The sequence below is a fragment of the Pipistrellus hanaki genome (genome assembly GCF_964339955.1).
Source record: "Pipistrellus hanaki genome assembly, chromosome: 1".
NCBI classification, from domain to species: domain Eukaryota; kingdom Metazoa; phylum Chordata; class Mammalia; order Chiroptera; family Vespertilionidae; genus Pipistrellus; species Pipistrellus hanaki.
In genome coordinates this window covers 56,452,580-56,477,463 of record NC_140503.1, presented here as the reverse complement: position 1 = coordinate 56,477,463, position 24,884 = coordinate 56,452,580, and the positions used below count along the sequence as shown (strand labels likewise).

Sequence of the window (24,884 nt, the reverse complement as noted above, 5' to 3'; positions counted from 1 at the left end):
GTATCTGATTTATATCAAATTTGATGTTTGAAATATTTCTGCTTCTTAGTCAAGGAAGGGAAAATACAGTTGGATGCTAATAAAATAATTAGAAGTACCAATTATCTGGGGTAAACAAAAAACAACATTACACAAATACTACATGAAGAACATGCCGAATAACAGCAGCATAATGATAGAAATTAACTTTACGCCACATTTCCATGCATTGTTTTGAAGTTTATGTAATTTACAACACAATCCTCATATTAGATTTTGAATTGGAAGAAATAAGCTTGTGTTTCATTATATTATACTGTAATATAAGGCTTAATAAGAGCCTGATAAATCTTAAGTATTGCATTATGTTATGTTAATGATTATCATCATAGCTTTTCCAACACAGGCACCAAGGTGTCATCACACATTATAATTTAAAGGAAATATTAGCAATTCTGAGTGCCCATATACTGTAGTTAATAAAGCAGTGAATAGAAATCAGCTTTATAGGTAATTTGCCAGCTAATGACAATCATTTCTATACTGTGTCACAGGCTTATGTGAAGAGAATAACTTTTTGTATAAATAAGATCAATGCTCAAAACACTCTCACTTGCATACTGCAGCAACTCATCCAATACTGGAAGCTGATAGTGTCTCTTAATAAATTAATTTATTGCCAACAACACAAAAGACACAGTATTTCATGTTGTTCATTTCTCAGGGGTATTCAGCAAGTTTGCCAACTTCAATAAAAAGTCCATATTATTCTGGTAGGAACTAAAGTGATGACATGTGATTTGCAATATATTGCGGTCAAGTGTTCCATGTAAGAGCTGCAGGATTTATGACCATCTCAGAGCGCGGGGATTCTGCTGTGTCTGAGGAAGTGGCTTAGCAAAATAAAGACAGATGGCAGTGTAGTAAATAATTGCTTGATTGGAAGGTGACCACTGCAGGATTGCTTCCTGCCTTCAGTTCAACTAGACTTCACCAGGCTATGGCTCATTGATTCATGTGAGCATTTACAGCTTTGAGTTGACTGACCAAGGAAAGAAGCATAATTGAATAATTAATTAAGAAAAAGGATGCTGTGAAGTGGGAGGGATGTCATTCCTCAGGAGGTTTCCCTGTTCTCCCTTCTGTTGTGAGATAACTGACTATTCTCCCTCCTAAAAACTGAAAGGGAATTATAAAGAGTAAACTCTTGACTGTTTCTAAAAGACATCTTAAAAAAGAAAAGACTGAAGATGAAACAGTGGAAGCAATCTTGGCAACTAAATTGAATTTCAAAATATGGTTACTCTAGTTGGTTACCACACAATCCTATATGATAAAAGTCTAATATGCTAAGTATCCAACAGTTCCTTTCACCTTTCAACCAGTTGCTATGACGCACACTGACCACCAGGTGGCAGATGCTCTGACTGGTAGGTTAGCTTACTGCTGGGGTCTGGCCGAATGGGACTGGGCTAGATGGGCCAGACACGCCCTACATGAATCCATGCATCAGGTAGTTTCAGCCCAATCCCTGCAGGCCAGGCTGAGGGACCCCACCAGTGCATGAATCTGTGCACCAGTCCTCTAGTCAATTTGTAAAGCACTTGCAAATAGAGTAACTACTATTCAAGTGAGTTGGCATGTGCATGAAGATACAGCTCAGTATTCACTCTGTTTTTACTATGAGAAATATTTGGGGCTATGTTTGAACAATTGGTTAGAAACCCATTCAACTGAGAGACCCTAAAGCTTAAGCTTTTTCATCCAACCTCAGGGATTCTCTTCGTCTTGGAATGAGAGTAGGGCAAGATCTCTCTCTCTCTCTCTCTCTCTCTCTCTCTCTCTCTCTCTCTCTCTCTCTCATTGTTGCTCTCCAAGATGATGGAGTATGGAATTATCTAACATGAAAAATTAAAGTTCCCACATAATTCACCTGTCCTACCTTCTGTCATATTCCATCAGCACCTGTTTCCATATCTTTGTATACAGCATTCATTTCACTTCTTTCAAACACTGTTTTTTATACCTATCCTTTACACACACATTATATGCCCCCATTCTGGCCAACTATCCACTCATTTTTCTCCCTTTATAGAGAAAATACTTTCAAATGTGTTGAACTATATTAACAGCACTGACCTATTCTTTTATTTCTCAGCAAACTATTCTTGGGTACTTGGTAGTCACTAGCAGAAAGGTTGGGCTCAACTAAGAATGAGAGAGAGGAAGTATGTGAAGAAGAAACAGAGGGTCTGAAATCTGACAGACCTGGGTTCAAATCCCAGCTTGACCCTTTTTGGCTGTGTGGCCTTTGTCAAATTATTCATCATCTGTGTTTCACTTCACATTTTCAAATTGGAATAATTAAAGTACCTACCTTACAGATTTATTATTTTGCATTAAAATATATGATGGCTTCTAAGTGTTTGGCATTGTACCTGGCACAAAATAAATTCTGAATAAGTGGCGGTAATAAAATATAACCTAAGCCACTCTCCAGGAGTTTGCAGTTTAGTGGGGGTAAAATAAACATGTATCTTAAAACTATATTTGGTGCCCCATAATGATAGTTACTGGAATAATAATTTAAAAAAAAAAAGGTTAAAGCAAGAGTATTATAGAAATGTAGAGCATTATGTAAATTTCTCTGATTTGGAAATTTGTATATGGTATCTTTAAAAAACTGCAGATTGGGTATTCCTTCAACAGGCAGTCAGAGCACATCAGAAGAAGGTTGGTAAAGAATTGGAAGCTGAAAGCTTGGTTCACCAGCTGTGCAACTTTGGACAAATCACTCGAACTGTCTGAACCCAGGTTTCCTTTACATTAAAGTGGGGAGACTACTACCAGCTCTGCCTGCATCCCAGTACTGGTATTGGGATCAAATCAGATGCTGTGTGGAAAGGGCTTTGTGAATCCTGAAGTCACAAAGGGAGTCGTGATGGTCGCAGTGATGAAATGAATCATTTTCATTGTTAGCCTTGTGGACATTAGTTTATAGCTATCCGTTCACTCTACCTTGGCTCACCCACCTTATGACTAATGGTCAGCTAGCCAGCACTCCCGTTGAAAGAAATGTGTTGACAAGTCTGCTCTTGATTTCTTATGCAAACAGAGGCCAGCAGCACAGAGCACAAACATCACTGCTCCTTAGTACTGAAATGAGAAAGGGAGGGAGGGCACAGAAGGGGGCCTCAGATTACCTACAAAGTGAATAATTTAGAATTAATTCTAATAAGAACTCGCAAAATCTCAGTGCCTATTCCAGATGGCCACGCAAGCAGATTGCAGCCTTTAGAATAGACTTTGTCTCCATCATCTTTGAGAGAACTGCTGAATCTGCCTCATTCAAACCACGTCTGGTTTTGTCTCTCAGGCTAGGAGCTAGCCGCGTGCTCTGTCCAGGATGGGCTGTGTACATACCTTCAAGCAAATAGTTGGAGCAGCTCCCGGTGCACTCAGCCAGCTGACTCTGTTACAGAGGAGGATTTATCTTCTCTTCTCCTTTGTCCAAACTAGAGGACAAAGAACATGGCAACTAGTAGCTAATCACGGGGTGTGCTGGAGCCAGCCAAAAAAGGAGAGCAGAGGAACCCCTCCCCACTGCTCCCAAAGAAACTCACAAATGTGCACCTTCCAGCTGACTGCAGAGAGCAGTTACTCTACAGCTGCCCCTGCAGCACCCCAAGAATGTACATGACAGCTGGGGTGGGGGGCTGTCACCCAGGCCAGGATGCTGCCGATGTTGCTACTCTGGGCAGCCTGCCATATGTACCTGTATCGTTAGGGTCTTCTCTTTACAACTGAGGGGCTATAATTTAGAGAATTAACTTGCATTATACCATGTGCCTGAGTGTTCCAGCTTCCCTGAGTATGAAGGGTTAGGTGTTCACAAAACAATTCTGAAATAATAGTAATGAGCCAAAAGCACAAGGTCTTCACCGATGGAAGCATGCAGGATTTGGAATCAAGCAGACCTCTTTGTGGTTGAACCCTGTTACTTGCTTATGGGTGACATCATACAAGTTACGCAACCTTTCTGAACCTCACTGTCTTCGTCCACAGAATGAGAATAATCACAGTAACTATCTCAGAGTTGTTGCTGGGGAATAACATGCAGCACAGCCTCCAGCACCTAGAGAGTGTGAGATAAACAGTGACTGCTAGGATAAATCCCGGGCTTTCCAAAATACTCACTTTACTGTGCATGACTAAGCCCATTTCCAGGAGTTGCATAAATCCTCGGCCTAGAGAATGTACTGGTTGCTTTGTTCTGTAAGGAGCTCCGAAGCCCCATGTCAGAACTGTTGTTTATTCTTTTTGCGGTGCCAGGGAAAGGGGAAGGTTACAATTTTCCATTTCACAGACAGAGAATCAGAGGCATAGAGAAAATCAATGACTTGCTTCATGTCACATAAAGCCAGCAGCAGAGCCATAATCGGTCATGACCTCCCCGTGCAATGCAGCCTGTGTTCACCTTTCAAAAGTCAGGGGTAAGCAACTCCTGTCTGAGCTTTAATACCATCGGTCTAATTTCTCAGATTTTCTATAGCTGCTGGTCTTGAGAACCTTTGAAGCTTTGGGGAAATCACATGGGTGATTTGACCTTAAATCTCATGCCACTGGCAAAAGATTAATTGCTAAGACCTGGAAAGGGGCCAGGCAATTCCGCGCAGCTGAATAACAGCACCGTCTAGGGATGTGCCTGTCCTGACAGATTTAGTTAGTGCATAATTGATAAATCCAGAGTTTGTATAGCTCTGCTTCCCAGATAGATAAGGCAACAGGCTCCGAGGGCTGACATTTACAGAAGCCCTTACCAGTATCGCCTATCACTGAATCTCGGTTTTCTGCTCTCTGTCTCGGAACATTGCTCATTTTCTACGGCTGTGTTCTAGGCAGACAAGAAGATGAGGGATCTGACAAGAGGGCCACCTTGCTCGCTGTGAGCGAAAAGCCCATCACTCCTTAGCGCTGCCATCTCACTGCTTTTGAAGTCTTTACTTAACTGATCCAGCGCAGGCTGAGGTCAGAGAGTGATGCAATGCATTACATAGCAGCTAGGAATGTTTCGTCACCATCAGAATCCAAAAAAGATAAAAGGCAGCCAGTCACAACATCCAACTTTGGATAGTGGACCTAAACCGTGGGCAGGAAATCCTGCACAGCCCGACTCTTATTCCAGGCTCGAGTGTCCTGAAACCCTCTTTAGTAATTTGAGATCAGAGAGGCACAAGACATCTCAGCTTTTACTTCTTTCGCTTTGGTCACTCCAGAAAGTATTTTGCTCGCCGGGAAGAACTGTTGGTGGATATTGTTCCCTGTCATTTGTATCCAAAGCCCATAAAGTTTATTGTAAGATTTGGTTCTCTTTCTTAATTCTTGCTCTCTAGCTTTATGTTTCAGTTCAGGAGGCATTATTGTGTGCCTGATATATAGCCAATATGCTTCTGCAATTTGGCACTTCCACTGTAAAATATCTGACGCAGTAACTCAGTCAAGAAATAAGTGGCTTTCAGTGTGTAAGATCTTTCTGTTCAGTGGGTCTGGCTTTTTGGTTTTTGCCAGAAGTGAGTAAAGATGGCATTAAATAGCCCTTACAAAAAAAACCCTAGTGACTTCTCATATTATAATTAACACAGAGCTAGTTTCTCGGTAGTTATTATTTTCTGAATATAATTTACTGACATGCATTTCTTTTTAATAATCATTCAGAAAAAAATCATATAATAATCACGTTATTGCATATATTCCACGTTTAATATAAAAGTAGTATAGAAGAGTGTTCCTACAAGCTTTCTCTCTCTGAGTTTAGTAAGTGATCGTGTCTTCTCTCACCAGATGAGCTGGAGAAATTAGAACAGGAGAGGCTGGCTTTGGAAGCCACCATCAAAGACAATGAAAGTGAAGAAGGAGCTGGAGGCATCCGAGGCTTGTTTAAAAAAGCTGGCAAGTTGAACATCACAAAGCCAACCTCTAAGAAAGGTAAGTACAGTTACATTTATAAGAAATATTACAAGGTGACCCCTCCTGCAGACTTCAGTATCTGCAGGGGTGAGAAGTCACCGTCTAAGACATTGGAGGCCTTGACTAAGAACTGAAGACATTTTTTTTTTTTCAAGAAGGTTGTATGGATGAAAAGTAGAAGCTGTTGTCACTTATCAATAATGCCAAGCCCTTTGTGCAATCTTACTGTAAAAACTTTCTTTCAAAATAATATTTGGTGAGGGAGCAGATTGAGTGCCATGAGACAAAAATTTCTTAGTTAAGATGAAAAATGGTTAAAATTTACAAACCAGCACCCAACCTCACCACACACACATACACACACATACCTTGCAGACATTTTAGGTGTTTGAATGAGAGATCCAGCTAGAATTCCAATTTCAAAAAAAGCATCTTTGTCACAGACCAGATTTCTGGACTTTACTGATACTAATTACCTATAGATTTTGGCAGAGTAACGCACTTATATCTGAATATCAGGTATACATCCCAGGAACAGAGGACCAGAAAATGAGAAATCTTGCTATAAATTTCATAAACAGGTGAATTAAACATCTGATTTTTGATTTTTGATTTTTGAAAATTGCTCTTTCCATAACACGGCAGTTTGAAGTTAATGAGGTCCACAGCGACCTCTGCTGGTAGAAAATTGGAATGTTAACATTTATTTCTGTCATGCACAAAAAATTCCATAGTTACTGAAGTCATTCACTGGTGTTTTAACTGAGATTTAGTAGGCTTCTGGATTAGGTTGACAGAATCCAGCCTCTGAAGAGGCTATCTCCTACCCTGGGAAAGGTTTTGTTTTGTTTCCTTGTTTTCCTACTTTATCCCAAGGATAAAATTTTATACCGGTATATGCCTTCAAATACTAGAGTCACCCTTGGGTACCTGAACCATTGAATGGGGTATTAAGAGAGCCAAATATGTATTGTCACCCTTATATATACCCATTTTTAGGAAATGATGTGTTTAAATATTAAGTGAGTGGTATATCGGGACTTTAAGGGTGTAACTATTAGAATAAGACCATCTGGATGCTAACTACTATCTTCTTTTCCTTTCCAAATATTTGGTTTATTCATGAGAAGAGTTATCTACCCACTGAATCTGCTCATTCAATCACAGAGTCTTGCAAAGCAATGGAAAATTCAAAGTCATAGCCCAATACTATTCAGGAGCCGAGAGGGAGCAGGAAAGCATTAATGTACTTATTAATAAAAGGGAGGGAGACTTGTTATTATTCTGCAACCTGTTTCTGCACCACAATACTTTAGGCAAAAATGTGCTCCTCTGAAAGTCAACATATCTCATTGTTTGGAAAAGCAAAATAATATTATGTTTTATATTCAACACCTAAAATTCAGACACTGCTCTAATGTAGGCCCCTTTACTGCTCCGGGCTTATGTTGGTTAACAACTCTTTGAGTTCTAGATCAAGACCATCTCTGCCTCCAGGTGCTCATACTTGAGTCTCTGGATGCTTTGATATGCATGTAAGTGGGGGCAGAATTTGGTCCATTCCATAAATGCATTTACTTTCTCCCTCAGCAGTCCCAGGGAGATAAAAAACAATATAAGATAATTGCTTCAGAATGGAGAGGCCCAAAACATGAAAACAGCAAAAGACAGAACAAAGGATCTTTAGAACCTCTTAGATCAGAGAGGAAGCTCTGGGCGGCTGTCGGCTCTTCTCTAAGCACCACAGTGACACCGTCTCTTTGAAATAAGCAATAAAGTCACAACTATGAAAGACATGGAAATAAGAAATAATATATACAGTGTAGCAAAGAAACCCCTGCTGGTACAAAGAAACAAAGGTCCGATTCAACCACTGACCTAGTTCCCTAGAACACTTTCATTGTGTCCATATTAGATTGTAAATTGCATTAAATTTTTTTTTAAGTATTTTATATGCACCATTAAGTATAGCTCAAGTAAAGAAATTTTCTCTTTCCATATTTCTGGCTTTTTCATCTCATTCACAGAAATTCAAATAGCTCAAATGGCTTCACCTTAGCTTCACAGACTCCTTGAAAAGAAAGCAGAGGAGCAAAGCAGGCTGGCATTAGGACCGAAGGGTCATACAAGGTCAAGGTGCACAGTATCCCTGGTTGCCTTTACAACCCGGGCACTCAGGGAATGTACATCAAAACTGCACTCAAGTGAATGCATAGCCTCATAAAGGAATACTTCCAATTCACTGGTTTATTTCTGGAAAACTTGATCACCACATGTTTTTCTTTCAAGTAAATCTGAAAGTATGATTAAATTGAGTTATATTTGGGGGGGGGGGGGAATCAAGGTTTTTCTTTACAGATAATTTAGCGTTCTTATATGTCTAAGTAATAATTCCACTCTGAGACCAATTACTAAGGACTTGAAAATAATCCACAATGAAAATTATAATCATAAAACCGATATCAAACATGTTGAACTACTAAAGATGACAAATATTACTCTGGGATTTGACCTTTATCCCCCCTTTTCAGAGAAAAGAGCTCACTATTTACCTGTAAGCATAAAAAATAGTTAGGAATGTATGACCCTTTCTCTATTTTCCTGAACAGATTTATTGGAACGTTATTTTGTTTCTTTCCTCAAAAGACTAATGGACATACTACTTTCTCTTTCATCACAGACAGCGGCATTAACACCATCCAGTCCATGCACGTGGGGGAGTTCAACCAGAAGCTGGTGGAAGCCAGCACCCAATTTAAGAAGAAGCAAGGAAAGGGCACGATTGATGTTTGGTGGCTGTTTGATGATGGAGGTAAAATGTTCTGGAATGTACACTAGGGAACAGAATTCCTGTGTTGATAAATTTAACAAACAGCATGGGGAGGTTTCTGAAAACGATGCCAGTTAAAGAATAACATTTCTGTGTTCTCCTAAGACCTTAAATGATTTAAGAGCTGTTGGTGTGGGAATGAAAAAAGAGGGAAAGCCATAATTTTCTTTCAGCTGGATATACTCATCTTTTTTGTCATAATTTACCTTTTTTTTTTTTTCAGGGCTAACACTCCTTATCCCCTATATCTTGACTCTCAGAAAAAAATGGAAAGACTGTAAATTAAGAATCTATGTCGGAGGGAAGGTTAACCGCATTGAAGAAGAAAAAATTGCGTAAGTAACTTATCACTTGTGTGTTAGAACGTTTTGGATGGTTGTTGTTCGAATACTTGGATTTATAAGAAGTGTACATGTCTTTTGAAGGGCAGCCAATATAAAGACAAAGCTCATGGTAACTTGGTTTTCTGGTCAGTAAGTTATCTGTGCAAGTTTTCTAATCACTGTCTTCCAGTCCATTTACCCCCTGCCACAAGTGTCTTCAAAAAGGAGCCTCATCTCAGGTCTTGAATGACAGTGCCATTATCTATACTAACAAAAGGATAATATGCTAATTAGACCGAATAGACTGGACATCTTCCGGATGTTCTTCCTGACAAAAGCACCGCAGCAGCTGCGGGGGGCCCCAGGGCAAGGCAGCCATGGCAGCTGGCAGTGGCAGCAACAGTGGGGTGATGGGGGTGGCATCTTCCCCTGATCAGTCTGGTCGCCTCCCACAGAGGTGGGCCTAAGCCGTCAGTAGGACATCCCCTGAAGGACTCCCAGACTGTGAGAGGGGGCAGGCTGGGCTGAGGGACCCCCTCTGGTTGCGTGAATTTTCATGCATTGGGCCTCCAGTCTTGTATAATGTTACTGTGTTTTGACTAGTAAGTGTACCCCAGAAAGGAAGCACCTGGAGGAATTTGTGTCCAATAGCTTCTCCTGAGAGACTTGAACTTGTCCATTCCCAGCAGTCGCTCTAGCACAGCTCACTTCAAAGATAACCTGGTCCTCCTCCCAGCCCCGCAACCTCTAAGCTGCAGCACTTGGCCACAGTCACTATATTCATATCTGGATCTCATTTGTAGTTTGGAAGAGTTAGTATTAGTCTGTATCTTTATTCATTTACTCATGAAGTGCTGATGGGTAGTTGTGAGGATAGCAAGAGTGCAGAGAATGTGGTGTGACCGAAGGTCTCTGGAGGAAACCTGAGGTAGGACCTTCGGCAGCCTTCAGTCCCTTGGGGCATGTCCAAATCCCGAGACCTCCCTGGAACCTACTCCTAGAAATCAAAAAATCATGATGGGCTCTTACTCAGTGATGTTTTTATATTTTCTTCCCCTTCTTAGGAGATTTGTGTATTTAATTTCTCTTAAAGAGGACCATAGTAAACTGGAAATGAATATGATTTCTATAACAATTATGTTTTCTTAAAGCCTCCAAGTGTCTTATTGGGACAACTGATAAAAGTTGAAACTGGTTAGTGAGTTACATGATAGTATGGTATCAATGTTAAATTTCCTGATTTTAAAAATTGTACTATCTATAAGAGAATGTCTTTGGTAGATATGTGGGGAGGAAGATAGAAAGCAAAAAAGCAAGGAAAAGAAAGAAAAAGAAAGGAAGAAAGAAAGAAAGAAAGAGAGAAAGAGAAAGAAAAAGAGAGGAATAAAAAGAGAAAGAAAGAGAGAAAGGTGTAGATATAGGCACAAATAAAGAGAGAAAAGGAAAATAATAAATCAAATGGGGCAGATCATAAACAATTGATGACTCTGGGATTTCTTTACAGTATCCCTGCAATTTTTCTGTAACTTCAAAACTATATAAAAATGTTCACTTGCCAGGGGGTAAAACCTCTAATATATAAAAATATATTTTCAACTGATGGTTGTCAGCTTCAATTCAATGCCAAAAGGAATCCCAAGTTTGGGGTGTGGAGAAGAAGGAAACTTGATTCAATGCAAACTGCTCATTGGTGATACAGCACAACTGCCAGGAACAGCACGGCTGTGGAATAGGTCAATAGTGTTACAGCTCAACTCTGAAGCAGCACAGCTGTGGAACAGCATGATTGTGAGATGGTCGTGGGGTAAGGTGGCCCTGGGGCGAGGAGGCTCTGCTCTGCTCCACTCTGCTCCACCTGTACCTGTGCTGACTTGTTCTATGCCAGTCTGCTCTTCCTACTGTGCTTTGCCTGCTTCAGGGGGACTTCAGTGTTTCAGCTCTAGCTGGGAAAAGGAATTCTCTGTCTTTGGTGATAGGGACAGTGCACTCTCCAAGCCAAAGAGGGGAGGACTTTTATACTACTAGAGAGAAGTTCCCTCCCCTGGTCCCTGATTGGTCTGTCCTCATGCAAATGAGTACTCCAAATCCTCGTAGTTTGATTGGTCCAAAAAGCACAGCCTTGATTGGTAGGAATGGAGCTGCTCTAATACGTTAGTGAAGATGCTGTAGCTATGTAGCTCTGATTGAACTGAGAAAGCTTCAGTCCTAGAGAACCAAGATGGCAGCATAGGTAAACACCTAAACTTGCTGCCTCTCACAACCACATCAAAATTACAACTAAAATGCAGAACAACTACCACCCAGAACTGCAGGAAATCTGGCTGAGTGGAAGTTCCACAACTAGAGAGGTGAAGAAAGCGTAGTGAGATTGGTAAGAGGTGCAGAGGCACGGAAAGTGCTGACACCTGGATGTGCTGCTCTTTAAATCAGGAGGGAGATACCAGCTACTGCTTGCTCTGAACTCCAGTTCTGGACTAGACTCTGGGGGACCCAGACACATATGGGGAGAAACCGGACTGTCTGGCATTGGTACAGGAACACAAGGGTGGCTTTCTCTCAGAGGTGCTCGCAGCAATCATTGTTCCTACACAGGGGCATGGGAAGCAGAGAATCAGGGACCTCTCTGGTGTAGGGCTGACTGGAAGCCATTGCTGTTTGCTCTGCCCTGGTGCTTCCCAGAGACCCCACCCCACCGGATTTACAACCCCACCCAAGCTGTGCGCATTGACTTTTGCATATGAATAGCCTGTCCTTTCTCTGCCTTAAACCTGTCAAACTATAGCTGGTTCAGAGAACCTCAGAGCTTCCAAAAGAAGACCCAAGGCCTGGTAGCAGCAGCCAGCCTTGCTTCACAGCTGGGCCTCGCCTGGACACTTCCAAACTCCATACAAAGAGGAGGAATTTGCAGATGTCTCTGTAGCTCCTGCTGGGAAGCCTCAGGCAGTGGCTGACCTTACACCTCCTTGGAGATCCAAGAGCCAGTGTACCCAGTGGTCAGAGTGAGACATCCAGACTACAACTCTTCACATCCATAAAAGACACACTCAAAGGGCAGAGTCAGTGAGCACCAAAGCCCCACTGAAGCAAGTCCTGCCCCATAAGGGTGTCTCCTGCACAACATATCTTCCTGTGTGGACACAGCTGGTCAGCACAGCCAATTGGCATGGAGGTCAATTTCTCCCAGTGATACCAACAGCAATCAAGGGTTAACTACAATAAGACTGTGCAAACAGCCCACAAAGGGGTGTACCAAGAGCATCCACCTCAGGTGACTGGGGAGGCTGAACCACTGGGCCTTATAGGACACCTAGCACACAAAGCCACTCTATCAACTCAAGGAGGCTTAGCAGCTACCCAGTAAATAGAAACAAACACAGGGAAGCAACCAAAATGCAGAGACAAAGAAACAACTCACAAATGAAAGACATGGAGGAAAGCAAAATACTGAATATAGAGTTCAAAACCAAGTTATAAGGTTACTCAAGAATCTTCTAGAAACCTCTGAGAAATTTAGTGAGACCCTCAAGGATATGAAAAAGGACCAATCAGAAATTAAGCATACACTGACTGAAATAAAGAATAATATACAGAGATTCAACAGCAGAGTAGAGAATCCCAAGAATCAAGTGAAAGATTTGAAATACAAGGAAACAAAAAAACACCCAACCAGAAAAGCAAAAAGAATCCAAAAATATGAAGACAGTGTAAGGAGCCTCTGGGACAACTTCAAGTGTGAGGTGCCAGAAGAAGAGAGAGAGTAAGATACTGAAAACCTATTTGAAGAAATAATGACAGAAAACTTCCCCTACCTGATGAAAGAAATAGACTTATAAGTCCAAGAAGCTCAGAGAAACCCCAACAAGAAGAATCTAAACAGGACCACACCAAGACACATCATAATTAAAATGCCAAGGGCAAAAGACAAAGAGAATATTAAAAGCAGCAAGAGAAAAACAGTTAGTTACCTATAAGGGAGTACCCATATGACTATCAGCTGATTTCTCAACAGAAACTATGCAGGTCAGATGGGAGTGGTAAGAAATATTCAAAGTGATGAATAGCAAGAACCTACAACCAAGTTTACTCTACCCAGAAAAGCTATCATTTAGAATTAAAGATCAGATAAAGAACTCTACAGACAAGAAAAAGCTAAAGGAGTTCATCGTTATCAAACCAGTATTATATGAAATGCTGCAGGGTGCTCTCTAAGAAGAGGAAGAAGAATAAAAAGGTAAAGTTAAAAAATTATGAACAACAAAGTGACAACAAATACCTATCTATCAACAAGTGAACCTAAAATTCAAATGAATAAAAAACCTGATGAACAGAACAGACTGGTGAATGTAATAGAATCAGGGGCATGGAAAGGAAGCAGACTGACAGTTCTCAGGGGAAAGGGGTTTGGAGGAATTTGGGAAGAGATTGGACAAAGAGCTTACACTTATGGATGAGGTCAGTGGGAGAGGGGAGGCCTGGAGTGGGGTAGGAGCTGGGTGGAGGAGGGCTATGGGGGGGAAAAGAGGTACATCTGTAATAATATGAACAATAAAGATAGAAAGAAAGAAAGAAAGAAAGAAAGAAAGAAAGAAAGAAAGAAAGAAAGAAAGAAAGAAAGTTTCAGTCTTACTGGTTGAAATACAATCCCAATAATATCCTTATAAGGCTGGCTCAGATGGCAGGAACACAGTGCAGGCAGGCAGTTCCGTGCAGGAAGCAGATAGTTCAGTGAAGGCTTTTCCCTGAAGTACAGTCTGTGTGAGAGGGCCCTGCTTAGAAACAGCTGCTAGGCTCTGCTTTTAAATTTGAGCCCAGTTATTCACCAGGAGCCCTTCTTGACAGGTATCTCTTTTCTTAGGGTCCACAATATAATTATCAATTTGTCAGTCAACTCAGAAAATTATCAGCAAAATAAAGGCAATAAATGTTAAAACGTGTCCTGTTTTCAAAGGATAACGACACTTGGAGAGCTCTACATTATTTTCCCTGAAACATAAAGGCAGAACTGGGTTTGCTATTTCCAGAGACTGCACATACAGGAATTTCTCTTTGCCTTCAGTGAAATAGCTTGGTCCACACTTCCTATATTCATCAAGTACGATAATGAAAATCAAACACTAACCAAAGCCTTTTCTGAAAACTAAGTGGAAATACAACATGATTGCTTAAACACAAAACTCTTTGATTGAAAAGTAGCTAAATATGGCATGACAAAGTGTTTTTTTTTTTTCCTTATATTTTCAGAATGGCTTCCCTTCTGAGCAAATTTAGGATAAAATTTGCAGAGATCCATATCATTGGTGACATCAACATGAAGCCAAACAAAGAAAGGTATGAAACATTTAACAAGATCTATTCTTAAAATCTGTGATACTCTCTCATTTTTATTTATTGCAGTGATTTCCTGGTAGGAGTTTTTTTTTTTTTTTTTTTTTTTTTTTTTTTTTTTTTTTTTTTAAGGGACTTCAAATAATCACAAGATAGCACTATCAAGTGCATTCTAATGGAAGGAAAAGTTGTGTGGTGAAGATAAGCTTGAGAGGGAGGATTGTAGAAACACAGTTTAGTTGGCATTGTAGAATTGCCCTTCATGTTCTAGGTGTCTATGATGGCAAGATCAGCAGGGAGTACATGCCTAGAGAATTCTAACCTGAGCAGTCAGGGCGATGTTTCATTATTTAACGTTACTGGTGAAGCATCCAGCTGGGGAGCTCCAGTGGAGAAGATGTGGAATCAGCTTGTGTCTTCTTGGCATAATGATAGTACTGGCCCTCCATGGCCATTTGAGCTTTTAGGCACTAAGAATTCAACACTTCAAGCCTCTGAGGGCCCAAAGGCATTCTTTAAAACTATCTGAATCCTGGCAAGGAAATGTATTGGCTCCAAAATTGTAAAGTAGCAAAATAGAAATAACTGTTTAAATGTCTTCAAAACATATCATCTCACCCCCCTTTAATTGTTGAATTTGTCACGTCCATGATATTTACAAACAATTTGTAGGTTAGATCTTCACAGGAGTTCCCAGAGATGCAGGAAGATTATCTGTAAATTATAGCTGATTGTAAGTTAAGTGAACTACTTAGAGTGATAAGTTAGCGATTATGTTTTTGATTGTATACAGTTCAAAATCATGTTTATTATTGCATCTGGATGTAATTTTCTGTGTTTGATTTGGTGTGGAATGAGGCCTCCAAGGACTAGAGTAGAGAGAGTCACTAAGGTCTCAGTATGTCTCAGGTCCTCACCTGTCTGTTAGACCTCTTCTCCTTTCTGTTGACCATCATTTCTTCTTCCTATTCTGGTTGGGTTGACGTTCCACATTCCTCAAGTCTTCATCCTTTTCCTTATTTTGATTGTTATCCTAAATGAGTTTAATACCTGAAAACCATCCAAATTTAGGATGCATTTTTATTTACTGAACAACCCCTTGAACTTCATGCTTTTTGAGGGTATTCATGATTCCTCCAAAACTATGAGGTCACTTAAGATGGCTTTACAAAACACCTTAACTATGATGGCTATAATCAACAGGGTCAACCTAGGTTATTACTATGTAATATTTCCTCACATCATATATACCACTAATGCATTCCTATATTTCTATAGTTATAAATACTTAGGAAAAATTAAGAACACATTTATAATTTTCCTTTGTAAGTGGAATTAATATTTTGATATGAACTGGGTTTTCATGCAATCTCTGGTAGTCTTCCACATTGCATTTGAATAATTTTAATTCCTAAGTCATCGCCTCTTGGCATTTGCAGTAATGTGATCAAATGAGCTCATGTATGGATCTAACATATAAATGCATTCTCCTTCAAAATGCAGAAGGTCCAATAGTCCCTAGTATGTGACACTTTGGAATAGGCCAGAACCTGCCAATGCTCTGCAAGTACAGGGCCATCTACTGTTGTCTAAAGGGTAGTCACAGTGTCCCCTACTGACTTTAGATTTTCTGAAAACCCTGGGTACAAATTAGTCACCTACTTATAGCTGAATTCCTCTTGTTGCTGTTTGTATTATTAGCAGCTAATGATTGTCCTTCTTGATCAACTTATTCCTGTATCTTTGCCTCTTTACCCATTAACATGGTTTTCTCTACCCAAGTCCTTATTTCCTTCCCTTCCTTTCAAGGTAGTCTCTGCCATGGTCACCCTCTCATACCCATCATTTCTGTCCTGTCACTGAGAAGTTGATGAACCTCTTCCACTAACCAAGCCTCTTCATTCTTTGATTGCCCAGAATAATTGATCCACTCTTCATCTTACTACCCCTGAACTTTGTACCATAGTTTCCACTTTTCAGGGATTAAACTCGATGAACTGTAGTAAGAAGCAGAGACCCAGGCATTGTTGCTCTGTTCCTGGTATTTAAATTTTATTTTAGACACCATTTTCATTGGTGTTTCTTATATAGCCTCTTTATCCTGCAATGAAGATATTCTTTCCCTTTCTCTGGAAAAAAAAATTCATTTTCACAATCTTGGATATTTTTTTCCTGATATTTCAAAGTGTTGAGGAAGATGGGGGAGTAGGGGGTCATTCTTACTGGAATTAAAGAACTTTTGCAGTGATGTGCCCTCATATTAAGAGAGGTGTGCTGGAAGTGTGATCCTCCTCTCTTCAGACTGGGCTCTAAGTGATGCCATACTACTTTAGAGAGCAGTGACATATCTGGTGTGGGCAATGACTGTTCCAATATTTGAATGCAAATTTTAGAACCAAGAATGGTAATTTAGTAAATCTTACATGTGGCCACTGGTAGCACATCTGGCACTTTTTTATCATTTAAAAAGGCCACTCCTCAGTTCAATTAGAGAAAGAGAACTCTTTCTCTGGGCTGATGCAGCCCTGGGCCCAGGGCCCAAAGCTTAGAGCACTTAATTCCAGCTCCCATCTGGGCCTTCTTGGCTGGGCAGTCCTTGTCTACCAATAACAATTATCTCCTGATCACTGGCTTTTTGTTCTTGTTTTTGGTCACAGGATACCAAAAATAGTTTGTCAGCAATTTCCATGTTGAAAGCACGATGTTAAATCCCCTTAAATTGTGTTTAGTAAATCTTTCAACTACCCATAAAACATCAGTAAGCCTTAATGGAGACATTTTATCACAGAAAAATTATCTATAATATGATAGAACAAGGGTGAGAAGGAGTACAAAAGCAAATTTAATGAGAATCTAATTGAGCCAGGAAAAATGGAAAAGCTCTCGTGGTTGGATTTCATTTTTTATTGTATAAACTGAATTAAAAGTCATAGGCCAAAAAGACAACAATCTTTATCTAGAAATCAAAGAGAAACTAGAAGCCATTAACTAGATCATTTAAAGATGCTAGAGTGGTCATAAAAAAACAGCTAGTACATTAATTGGAAAGAAGAAATCTTATATGAATTAAGGCAAAACTGTACACAATTAAAACAATTTTAAACTTTGTTATTATGAAGAACAAGATGAGGAAGGCCGGGCAGCTGGAAGTTAATTTTTAATTAAATTAATTCTCATTTATTTTTAATAGCATGTAATGCTAGGCCTACTCTACAGTTGATTAAAAATTAGAAGAAAATTAATGTAATAAGAATCAAAATAGAAATCTTGAGCTAGCTTTGGATCACCTCGCTAGAAGATAGAAAATTATTAGCTGGTTTGGCTCAGTGGCTAGAGTGCCAGCTTGTGGGTCCCTGGTTCAATTCCAGACAGGGGCACATACCTCAGTTGTAGGCTCCTCCCCAGCCTTGCAGGATGTAACCAATTGATGTGTTTCTCTCACATCAATGTTTCTGTCTTTTCCTCTCTCCCCCACTCTTTCTAAAAATCAATGGAAAACATATATTCGAGTGAGGATTAAAAAAGAAAAAAAATTACAAGTTCATGGGCGAACCTTAAGGTAAAGAAATCAAAGATAAACACAGGCAAAGAGTAGCGAGGGTTCAGAGAAAACTGGGCAAATACAGCCCCATGATAACCTTCTGTGTCCCTTTAGCATGTTTCAATTGCATGTAAAAGAATAGAGACTTAAGAAATAGAAATTATGTTTAGTCAAACATCACTGAAAAATCCAAGTGTATTTTGGCTTTCAGGCCAATCTTGGTCTGGAAGGTATATTTTGCAGCTAAGGACTAAGTCTCTTCCATTCTCTCTACTGTACCTTCCATTATGAAATCATCAGTCAAAGTTGATTTTGCTAATAAAAATAAGATGACTGCCCATAGCAACCAGGACTACATCTTTGCTAATTTGTTTTTAGTGAGAAAGGTTGTGTCTTCTCCAGTCATTGAATTCAGGTCATAGGCACCACTTAGGTTGTACCAATCTAAGTCACTGCACCAGTTGCCACAGTCAAGTGGAATGCTAGGTCCTTGTTCATCAAGCGCGGCTGGGTTATGTGCCCATGCTGACCAACCGCTCTGGTAGAAGGAATAGAAGAATTGTGCTGACTGGCTGATGCCGGGGATGGAGTCATTCCCACCCAGACTATAATGGGAAAGCACAGTATAAATGCTGAGGAGACAGCCAGCAACCTTCATTTCACCTTCTATTTCTTAGAAAACTAGTTTTGAACTGGTCTTTCTGCATCTGGGCTAAGACGCAAAGAAAACTCTTATCCTGATCAAAATAGGTGTATGGGAAGCTTAAACAGAGAGTCTCTCAGTTGCTAATCTCAGTCCTGTAGCTGTGCAGTAAATGAATGCTTTGATTTTACAGGAACTGCACACTTTTCATAGTACTTGCACCCAAATCATAACACTGACCCTCATACCGGTCCTCATGCCAGCTCTGAAGAGCCATTGTTACGCCCTTTTATAGCCAGGTTACCCATGTCAAGGAGGACAGTGGAAAAACTGGAGGTAGAACCCAGGCTCTGCCCTCCTAGGCCAGCACCTTTGCACTGATTATCACCAAAGATCTCTGAAAGCTTGGCACTGTTTAAATGCACTGCAAGTGGAAGTATTGTGTGGTCGAAAGAATAACAGGGCATATCAATCTTCTTCCTTCCTTGTCATTGTATTCCAAATAAGCCAACTTCTCAGAAACCTACTGTTTTAAGTATTTTTCCAATGTTCAAATAAGGCACACTGCTAGGCATACATACTCCTTTGTAATCTGTGCATCTGATCTGAGAATCCCAAATCACCTCAACTGAGGAGATCATTGAACTCATGGCTTTATATTGTTTGTTTGTTTGTTTAAATATATTTTATTGATTTTTTTTTTTACAGCGAGGAAGGGAGAGTGACAGAGAGCTAGAAACACTGATGAGAGAGAAACATCGACCAGCTGCCTCCTGCACAACCCCCACTGGGGATGTGACCCAAGGAATGTACATGCCCTTGACTGGAATCGAACCTGGGACCCTTTATTCCACAGACAGACACATTATCCACTGAGCAAAACCAATTTCGGCCATATTTTGATTTCTTAGCCTAACAAATAGCACATTGAATCTAATTATTACTCATTCCAAAGTTACTAAATTATAAGTAAGCTACTTTATATAAAACAGAAGAAAAGTATTTACATTTGAGATCATCTTAGAATGGCATATTAAAGACAACTACTCTCATAAATTAATAAACTTTGTTTTGCTGTATCATTTTTTTAAATGGTGTTATTTTCTTTTCTTTTAAAAAAATATATTTTATTGATTTTTTACAGAGAGGAAGAGAGAGGGGTAGAGAGTTAGAAACATCAATGAGAGAGAATCATCGATCAGCTGCCTCTTGCACACCCCCTACTGGGGATGTGCCCACAATCAAAGTACATGCCCTTGACCGGAATTGAACCTGGAACCCTTCAGTCCACAGGCCAATGCTCTATCCACTGAGCCAAACTGGTTTCAGCTTGCTGTATCATTTTTTGAACTAGATCTTATGAGATTGTTATGAAAGATGAGAGTGAGATTTTTCAGCAATTTTTTAAATATTCCACAGTGCTGACATACTACTAATTTTCTACTAGATGATTTCTTCTTAATTACTCTAAAGTGGCCTCAGGTTTTTAGACATTAAAATATTATTGATTTTTGTTCTTTCTTTTGACATGCACCTGAACAATAGTAATTTGAAAAGCTCAGGCAACAACAGCAGAAAGACAAAGGCTGCATTATCTGCAGCCAACATTCAAATAGTTCTATAGCCATTAAACCTGTGGGAGCCCTTGCCTTTCTCCCACCTGCCCAGAGCCTCCTGGGAGTTGCCATGTGGACCGAAGGTGAGGAGGACAGCCCTACCTAAATCCCAAGGAACCTAGTTTATCTCCTACATTAATTCACACAGGTCTTCCATGGAGTCTGTAAAATAAGCTGATGGAAACTCATTTATGGGCTAAAGTGTCTACATAACAACTGTGTCTTTGGCTATATATTACTTAGAAAATGTATTTGCGGAATAGTTACTGTCTATGTGTTTGTGTGCTTATACTGCAGACCTAAGATGTAGGAGGTTAACAAGGCCTCAAACCTGTTAAGGCCTTTTCTTGGATAGGGAAGCAGTACTATAGTCACAGTTTTACTCACAGCATGTCCCTGGCAAAGATAACTCTTAAAAGATTTGCATGACATGAAGCTCTGATATGCAGCCAGCAGAGCCAGTCAAACTTAGAGTATCTGTGAAATAATGCGTTAGCTTCCCACCGTGAGGCCTCCTTTATATTTCCTATTTCAGCTGGAAAGTCTTTGAAGAGCTGATAGAACCATACCGTCTCCATGAAAGCTGCAAAGATTTAACAACTGCTGAGAAATTAAAGAGAGAAACTCCATGGAAAATCACAGATACAGAACTGGAAGCAATCAAGGAAAAGGTAGACTTGTCTTCCCTAATTTCTACTTTGCTCTCTGTCTGAAAAAGAAAACAGTGGTTGATTTAAAGATCAAGAAGTAATGTATGTTATAGGATTTCATTATTTAAGATCCTGCGTTTTTCAAGTGCTTTCCAATTATATTACCAGATATGAGGATTTAGAAAACTTTTTATTCATTTAATATAAAGTCAATTCCTTTTAAAGAAACACAGGCTATTGATATTTTAAAATCTCCTTTCAAGTTGAATTTTATAGAATAGGAGATAGACCCATCAGTCCACCATAATTTAAGACAATCTGTGTGCAAAGTAGATAAAGATAGACACACAGTTTGACCAATAACTATGAGTTTTAACCTGATAAAGATAGCGATGAAAACTAGCATAGGGACCTGAGAAAATATGAAATTTGTATAATGAAGCTGAAAGTTGGATCAGGCTGGGTATACACACAGGATGGGTGTAAAATGCTGAGCTCTTCTATAGTAGAAAACCCCACAAGATGGGAGTTACCCCCATCTGGCCTGCAATGAATGGAGTCATGATGAAGAGATGAAAAGGGTAGGGACGTGGAATAAAGTAGAAGAATAGGCATTTGAGTTGGATTAGACATTCAAGGGAAAGGACTACAAGGACCTCTAAACTACAAAATGTAAATAAACTACATTAGGAGCTGACGTTGGAACAAATCAGAGCAAGAGATAGTAAAAACCTTTCGAATTTAGGAGAATATTTACCGAGCTAAGAATCATAAACTTTGTGTGTAATAAACTGCCCAATTATAATAAGGACTTTTCATATAATTGAGCAAATCGCATATCTGGAATCACATTTCTGAAACCAGTAAAATATATATATATATATATATATATATATATATATATATATATATATATATATATATATATATATATTATTACTCTTATCACTGCAAAATAGTTCATTGTGATTATTTTCCCAAGTTAGTCTTTTGGAGGTATTTTAGTTGAAACCAGTTCCCAATGCTGACAAATATCCAAAGAGCTTAAAGAAAGGTAGATTAATGTTTAATCTATAGTCTTAAAATATCAAATTGGTATCAAGATTAGGTTAGTTTTCTTCTTTTTTTCTAGTCCCAGAACTGGCCATTCACATTTTACTGTTATCTTTTTACCGTTATCCATGTGGTGTGCTTTGTTTCCCCCCTAGATTTTAATAAGCCCCTATAGCACAAGGACAGTCTGGTTTTATCCTTTATATTTCCAAAGTTTCTCATGAGTTCTTCAAACACGGTATGTTTCCAAACCTGAATGAAATAAATGTAATATTTTTTAAAGTGAGGTTTTTCTACTTGTCCATAATTTGAGGTAAGAAGAGAAATTCTTATTCATAATTCTGGGAAAACAGCCCTCACCAAAATCTGAATGTTGTCCACAGAGTTACCGCCAAGTTCGACTGAATGAACTCTTACAGGAGCACTCGAGAGCTGCTAACCTCATAGTCCTGTAAGTAATAGTGCAGGTATTTAACAATATTACAAAGAAATCTTCAGTAAATGGGTTAATCAATTGAAAAGCTCATGCCTATTTAGGTGCCAAGAAAAAAAAAAAGAAAAAAGGGAACATGTGGGATTTTAGACAGTGCAGGCAAATAAATGCCACCCTCAAACCTAGAAAACTGGGCCCCAGGGGCTTTTGAAGGCCCCACTTGCTCCAAGGCCCAGGGCAGTGCCCACCTAGAACCCAGGCTGCCCCACCAGGCCTGCTTCAGGACCCTGGCCCTGCATTCCCTGCTAACAAGCTTCATGCCAACCAGCAAGCCTCACAGGCCCCTTCGCTGGGTAGGTGCTCCTGAGGTGTGGCACCCACTGCATGTTCACAAGCCTCCTTGCCATGTAGCGAGATTCCAAGGTGAGACTCTTCACCCCACAAATTTTAGGGGTGCACCTGCTGAAAATATTAATATTCGTTTATCTAAAGATTGATGGCTAAATATGAAGATCTCCAACTGTTTCACATTGATAGCTCATGAACTGGCTCGTATGTACAAAGATAGATAGTATATCTTCAAGCAAGATCTAGCCTGGAGGCCTATCCATTAAAGATATAAAATGGTCTCCTGAACTCAGTGGTTTGATAGCTGGTTTCTAAGGTTTCTCCCAAATATAAGAGCTTTAAACGACTGAGAACAATTATTTCTGCCAAAAAGGGGGGAGAAGTATTGGTTGATCATATTTTATATTTAAAGAGGAGTGAAATTTTATACTTGTGTTTTGTCTCTACAATGCCTAAGTCTACTGTTCTGCTTTATAGATATTTGTATTATCTGAGAAATACATGGGTGTAATATCTATATTCAAAGTAATTTCCCGTGACTTCATTTTGGGGAGGAGAGGTATAAAACTTTCAGGACACTGCTTATTAAATAGCTCAGACAACTAGGGATGCTGCTGTCTGTAGTAATTGTCACCTTTGTTTTCTGCTTTTCTCCCATGCTGCCAGGAGCCTTCCGGTGGCAAGAAAGGGATCTATCTCAGATTGGCTGTACATGGCTTGGTTGGAAATCCTCACGAAGAACCTCCCTCCTGTCTTACTGGTCAGAGGAAACCACAAAAACGTCCTGACATTTTACTCTTAAACATGAAAAATTAGAACACAGTTTTACTTAATGCATGGATAATTACAAACCAGACCAGTACTTTAGAGTGTAAATCTGATCTGCGGTTATGCAAACCTCTGAGGACAATACCACAGGATTCTACATAAACGTTGTCACTATTTTTTTGTTAGTTAATGGGAACTATTTTTTTTTTTTCCTGTCAGCTTAAGGGCAGTGTCAGAGCTAAAGGTACACCTTTAAAAAAAACAAAAACACAACTTTTGTCATTGCTGATGATAAACAAGAAAATTCAGCGAATGCGTGCTGGCTTATGCTCATGAAAAACAGCAGCCTGTCAGCTTCTGCAGGCAGACCTAATCTTCTGTTTGCTTCTAGGCCCCCTTAGAGGCTGCAGCCCCCAGCAGGTTCTCGTTAAATGCTTATTGACAGGCCCGTAGAGTAACAGGGGTGGTTATCAAAGGAAAAGACCAGCCGGGCAGGAAACGTGATTATGCTTGCCCTTCTGAGAGGCTAAGACCTACAAAGAAGATTTGAAAATCAATAGCTGAAAACTTTAAGAAGTACTTGCATCTACAAAATGTTTAAAGCGGTTACCTAAATAAGGTTATTTAATGTAACACAGATTATATACTTAGAATGATCTGAGCGATCATGGATAGCATACGGCTTCAATTTGCTGCTGACTGAAATGTATATTAGCTGGATTAGAAGGCAGCGCATATTCTAATTAAATGAAACATACTCCATTCTTAATATAGAAACTTTAACTTTTCTTCCTATTAAATATTTTCAAATTTCCACGTTAGTATTACTTTGCATATTTTTCTAATTAAGTGGTTAGCACAGATGAAATCTTCATAGATGTCTAGCAATTGAGAACCAACCACCACAAGTTTTCAGACATTATAAAGAAATATATCCTGAATCATTTTCTTAGTTACTTTATATAGTGATTGTGTGGATTTAAAAGAGCAATTAAAATGTGAAGTGGAGAAGCTTGCAAAATTTGAAATATATAAGTACTGATTTTTTTTCCCATTCCTATAATACTTAATCACATTGAAAAAACAATGTAATTTTATCTTCTGATGCATGCCTTGATTTTTTTCCCTAACATGTTTTGAATTCTTATTCTAACTGATAAAATGTAAGGGAAACAATGAACTTGAAATAAAAGCACTGAAATTCATTTGCTTTGGCCCAAGGTTTATTTCTCAGTCACTAAGATCACAGTGCAATGGTATAGCAGATGTGGGCCTGAAAGTGTCTATCCTGAATCTCATCTGAAGGCTGTCTAAAACTGGGATTTGAGATAGGACTTCCGGCCTCCACCGGGAAAGATGACCAGGGAGGCAAGAATCAGCGAAGCCTCGGCAGCAGGCTCTCCCCATT

At 39.5% G+C, this 24,884-nt stretch overlaps 1 protein-coding gene across 3 annotated transcripts in view; it reads left to right on the top strand.

The window, feature by feature from the left end:
• The window catches only part of SLC12A1 (solute carrier family 12 member 1), an 89,562-nt gene extending 64,882 nt beyond the window's left edge, over positions 1-24,680 (top strand). For all 3 annotated transcript variants that reach the window (XM_084902283.1, XM_084902282.1, XM_084902281.1), the window contains 7 exons: positions 5,821-5,964; positions 8,627-8,758; positions 9,000-9,111; positions 14,341-14,427; positions 20,760-20,895; positions 22,311-22,378; positions 23,375-24,680. In XM_084902283.1, coding sequence (XP_084758409.1) covers positions 5,821-5,964; positions 8,627-8,758; positions 9,000-9,111; positions 14,341-14,427; positions 20,760-20,895; positions 22,311-22,378; positions 23,375-23,510 — 815 coding nt within the window. In that variant the 3' untranslated portion in view covers positions 23,511-24,680. The remainder of the gene's footprint in view (positions 1-5,820; positions 5,965-8,626; positions 8,759-8,999; positions 9,112-14,340; positions 14,428-20,759; positions 20,896-22,310; positions 22,379-23,374) is intronic.
• The last annotated feature ends 204 nt before the right edge of the window (positions 24,681-24,884 follow it).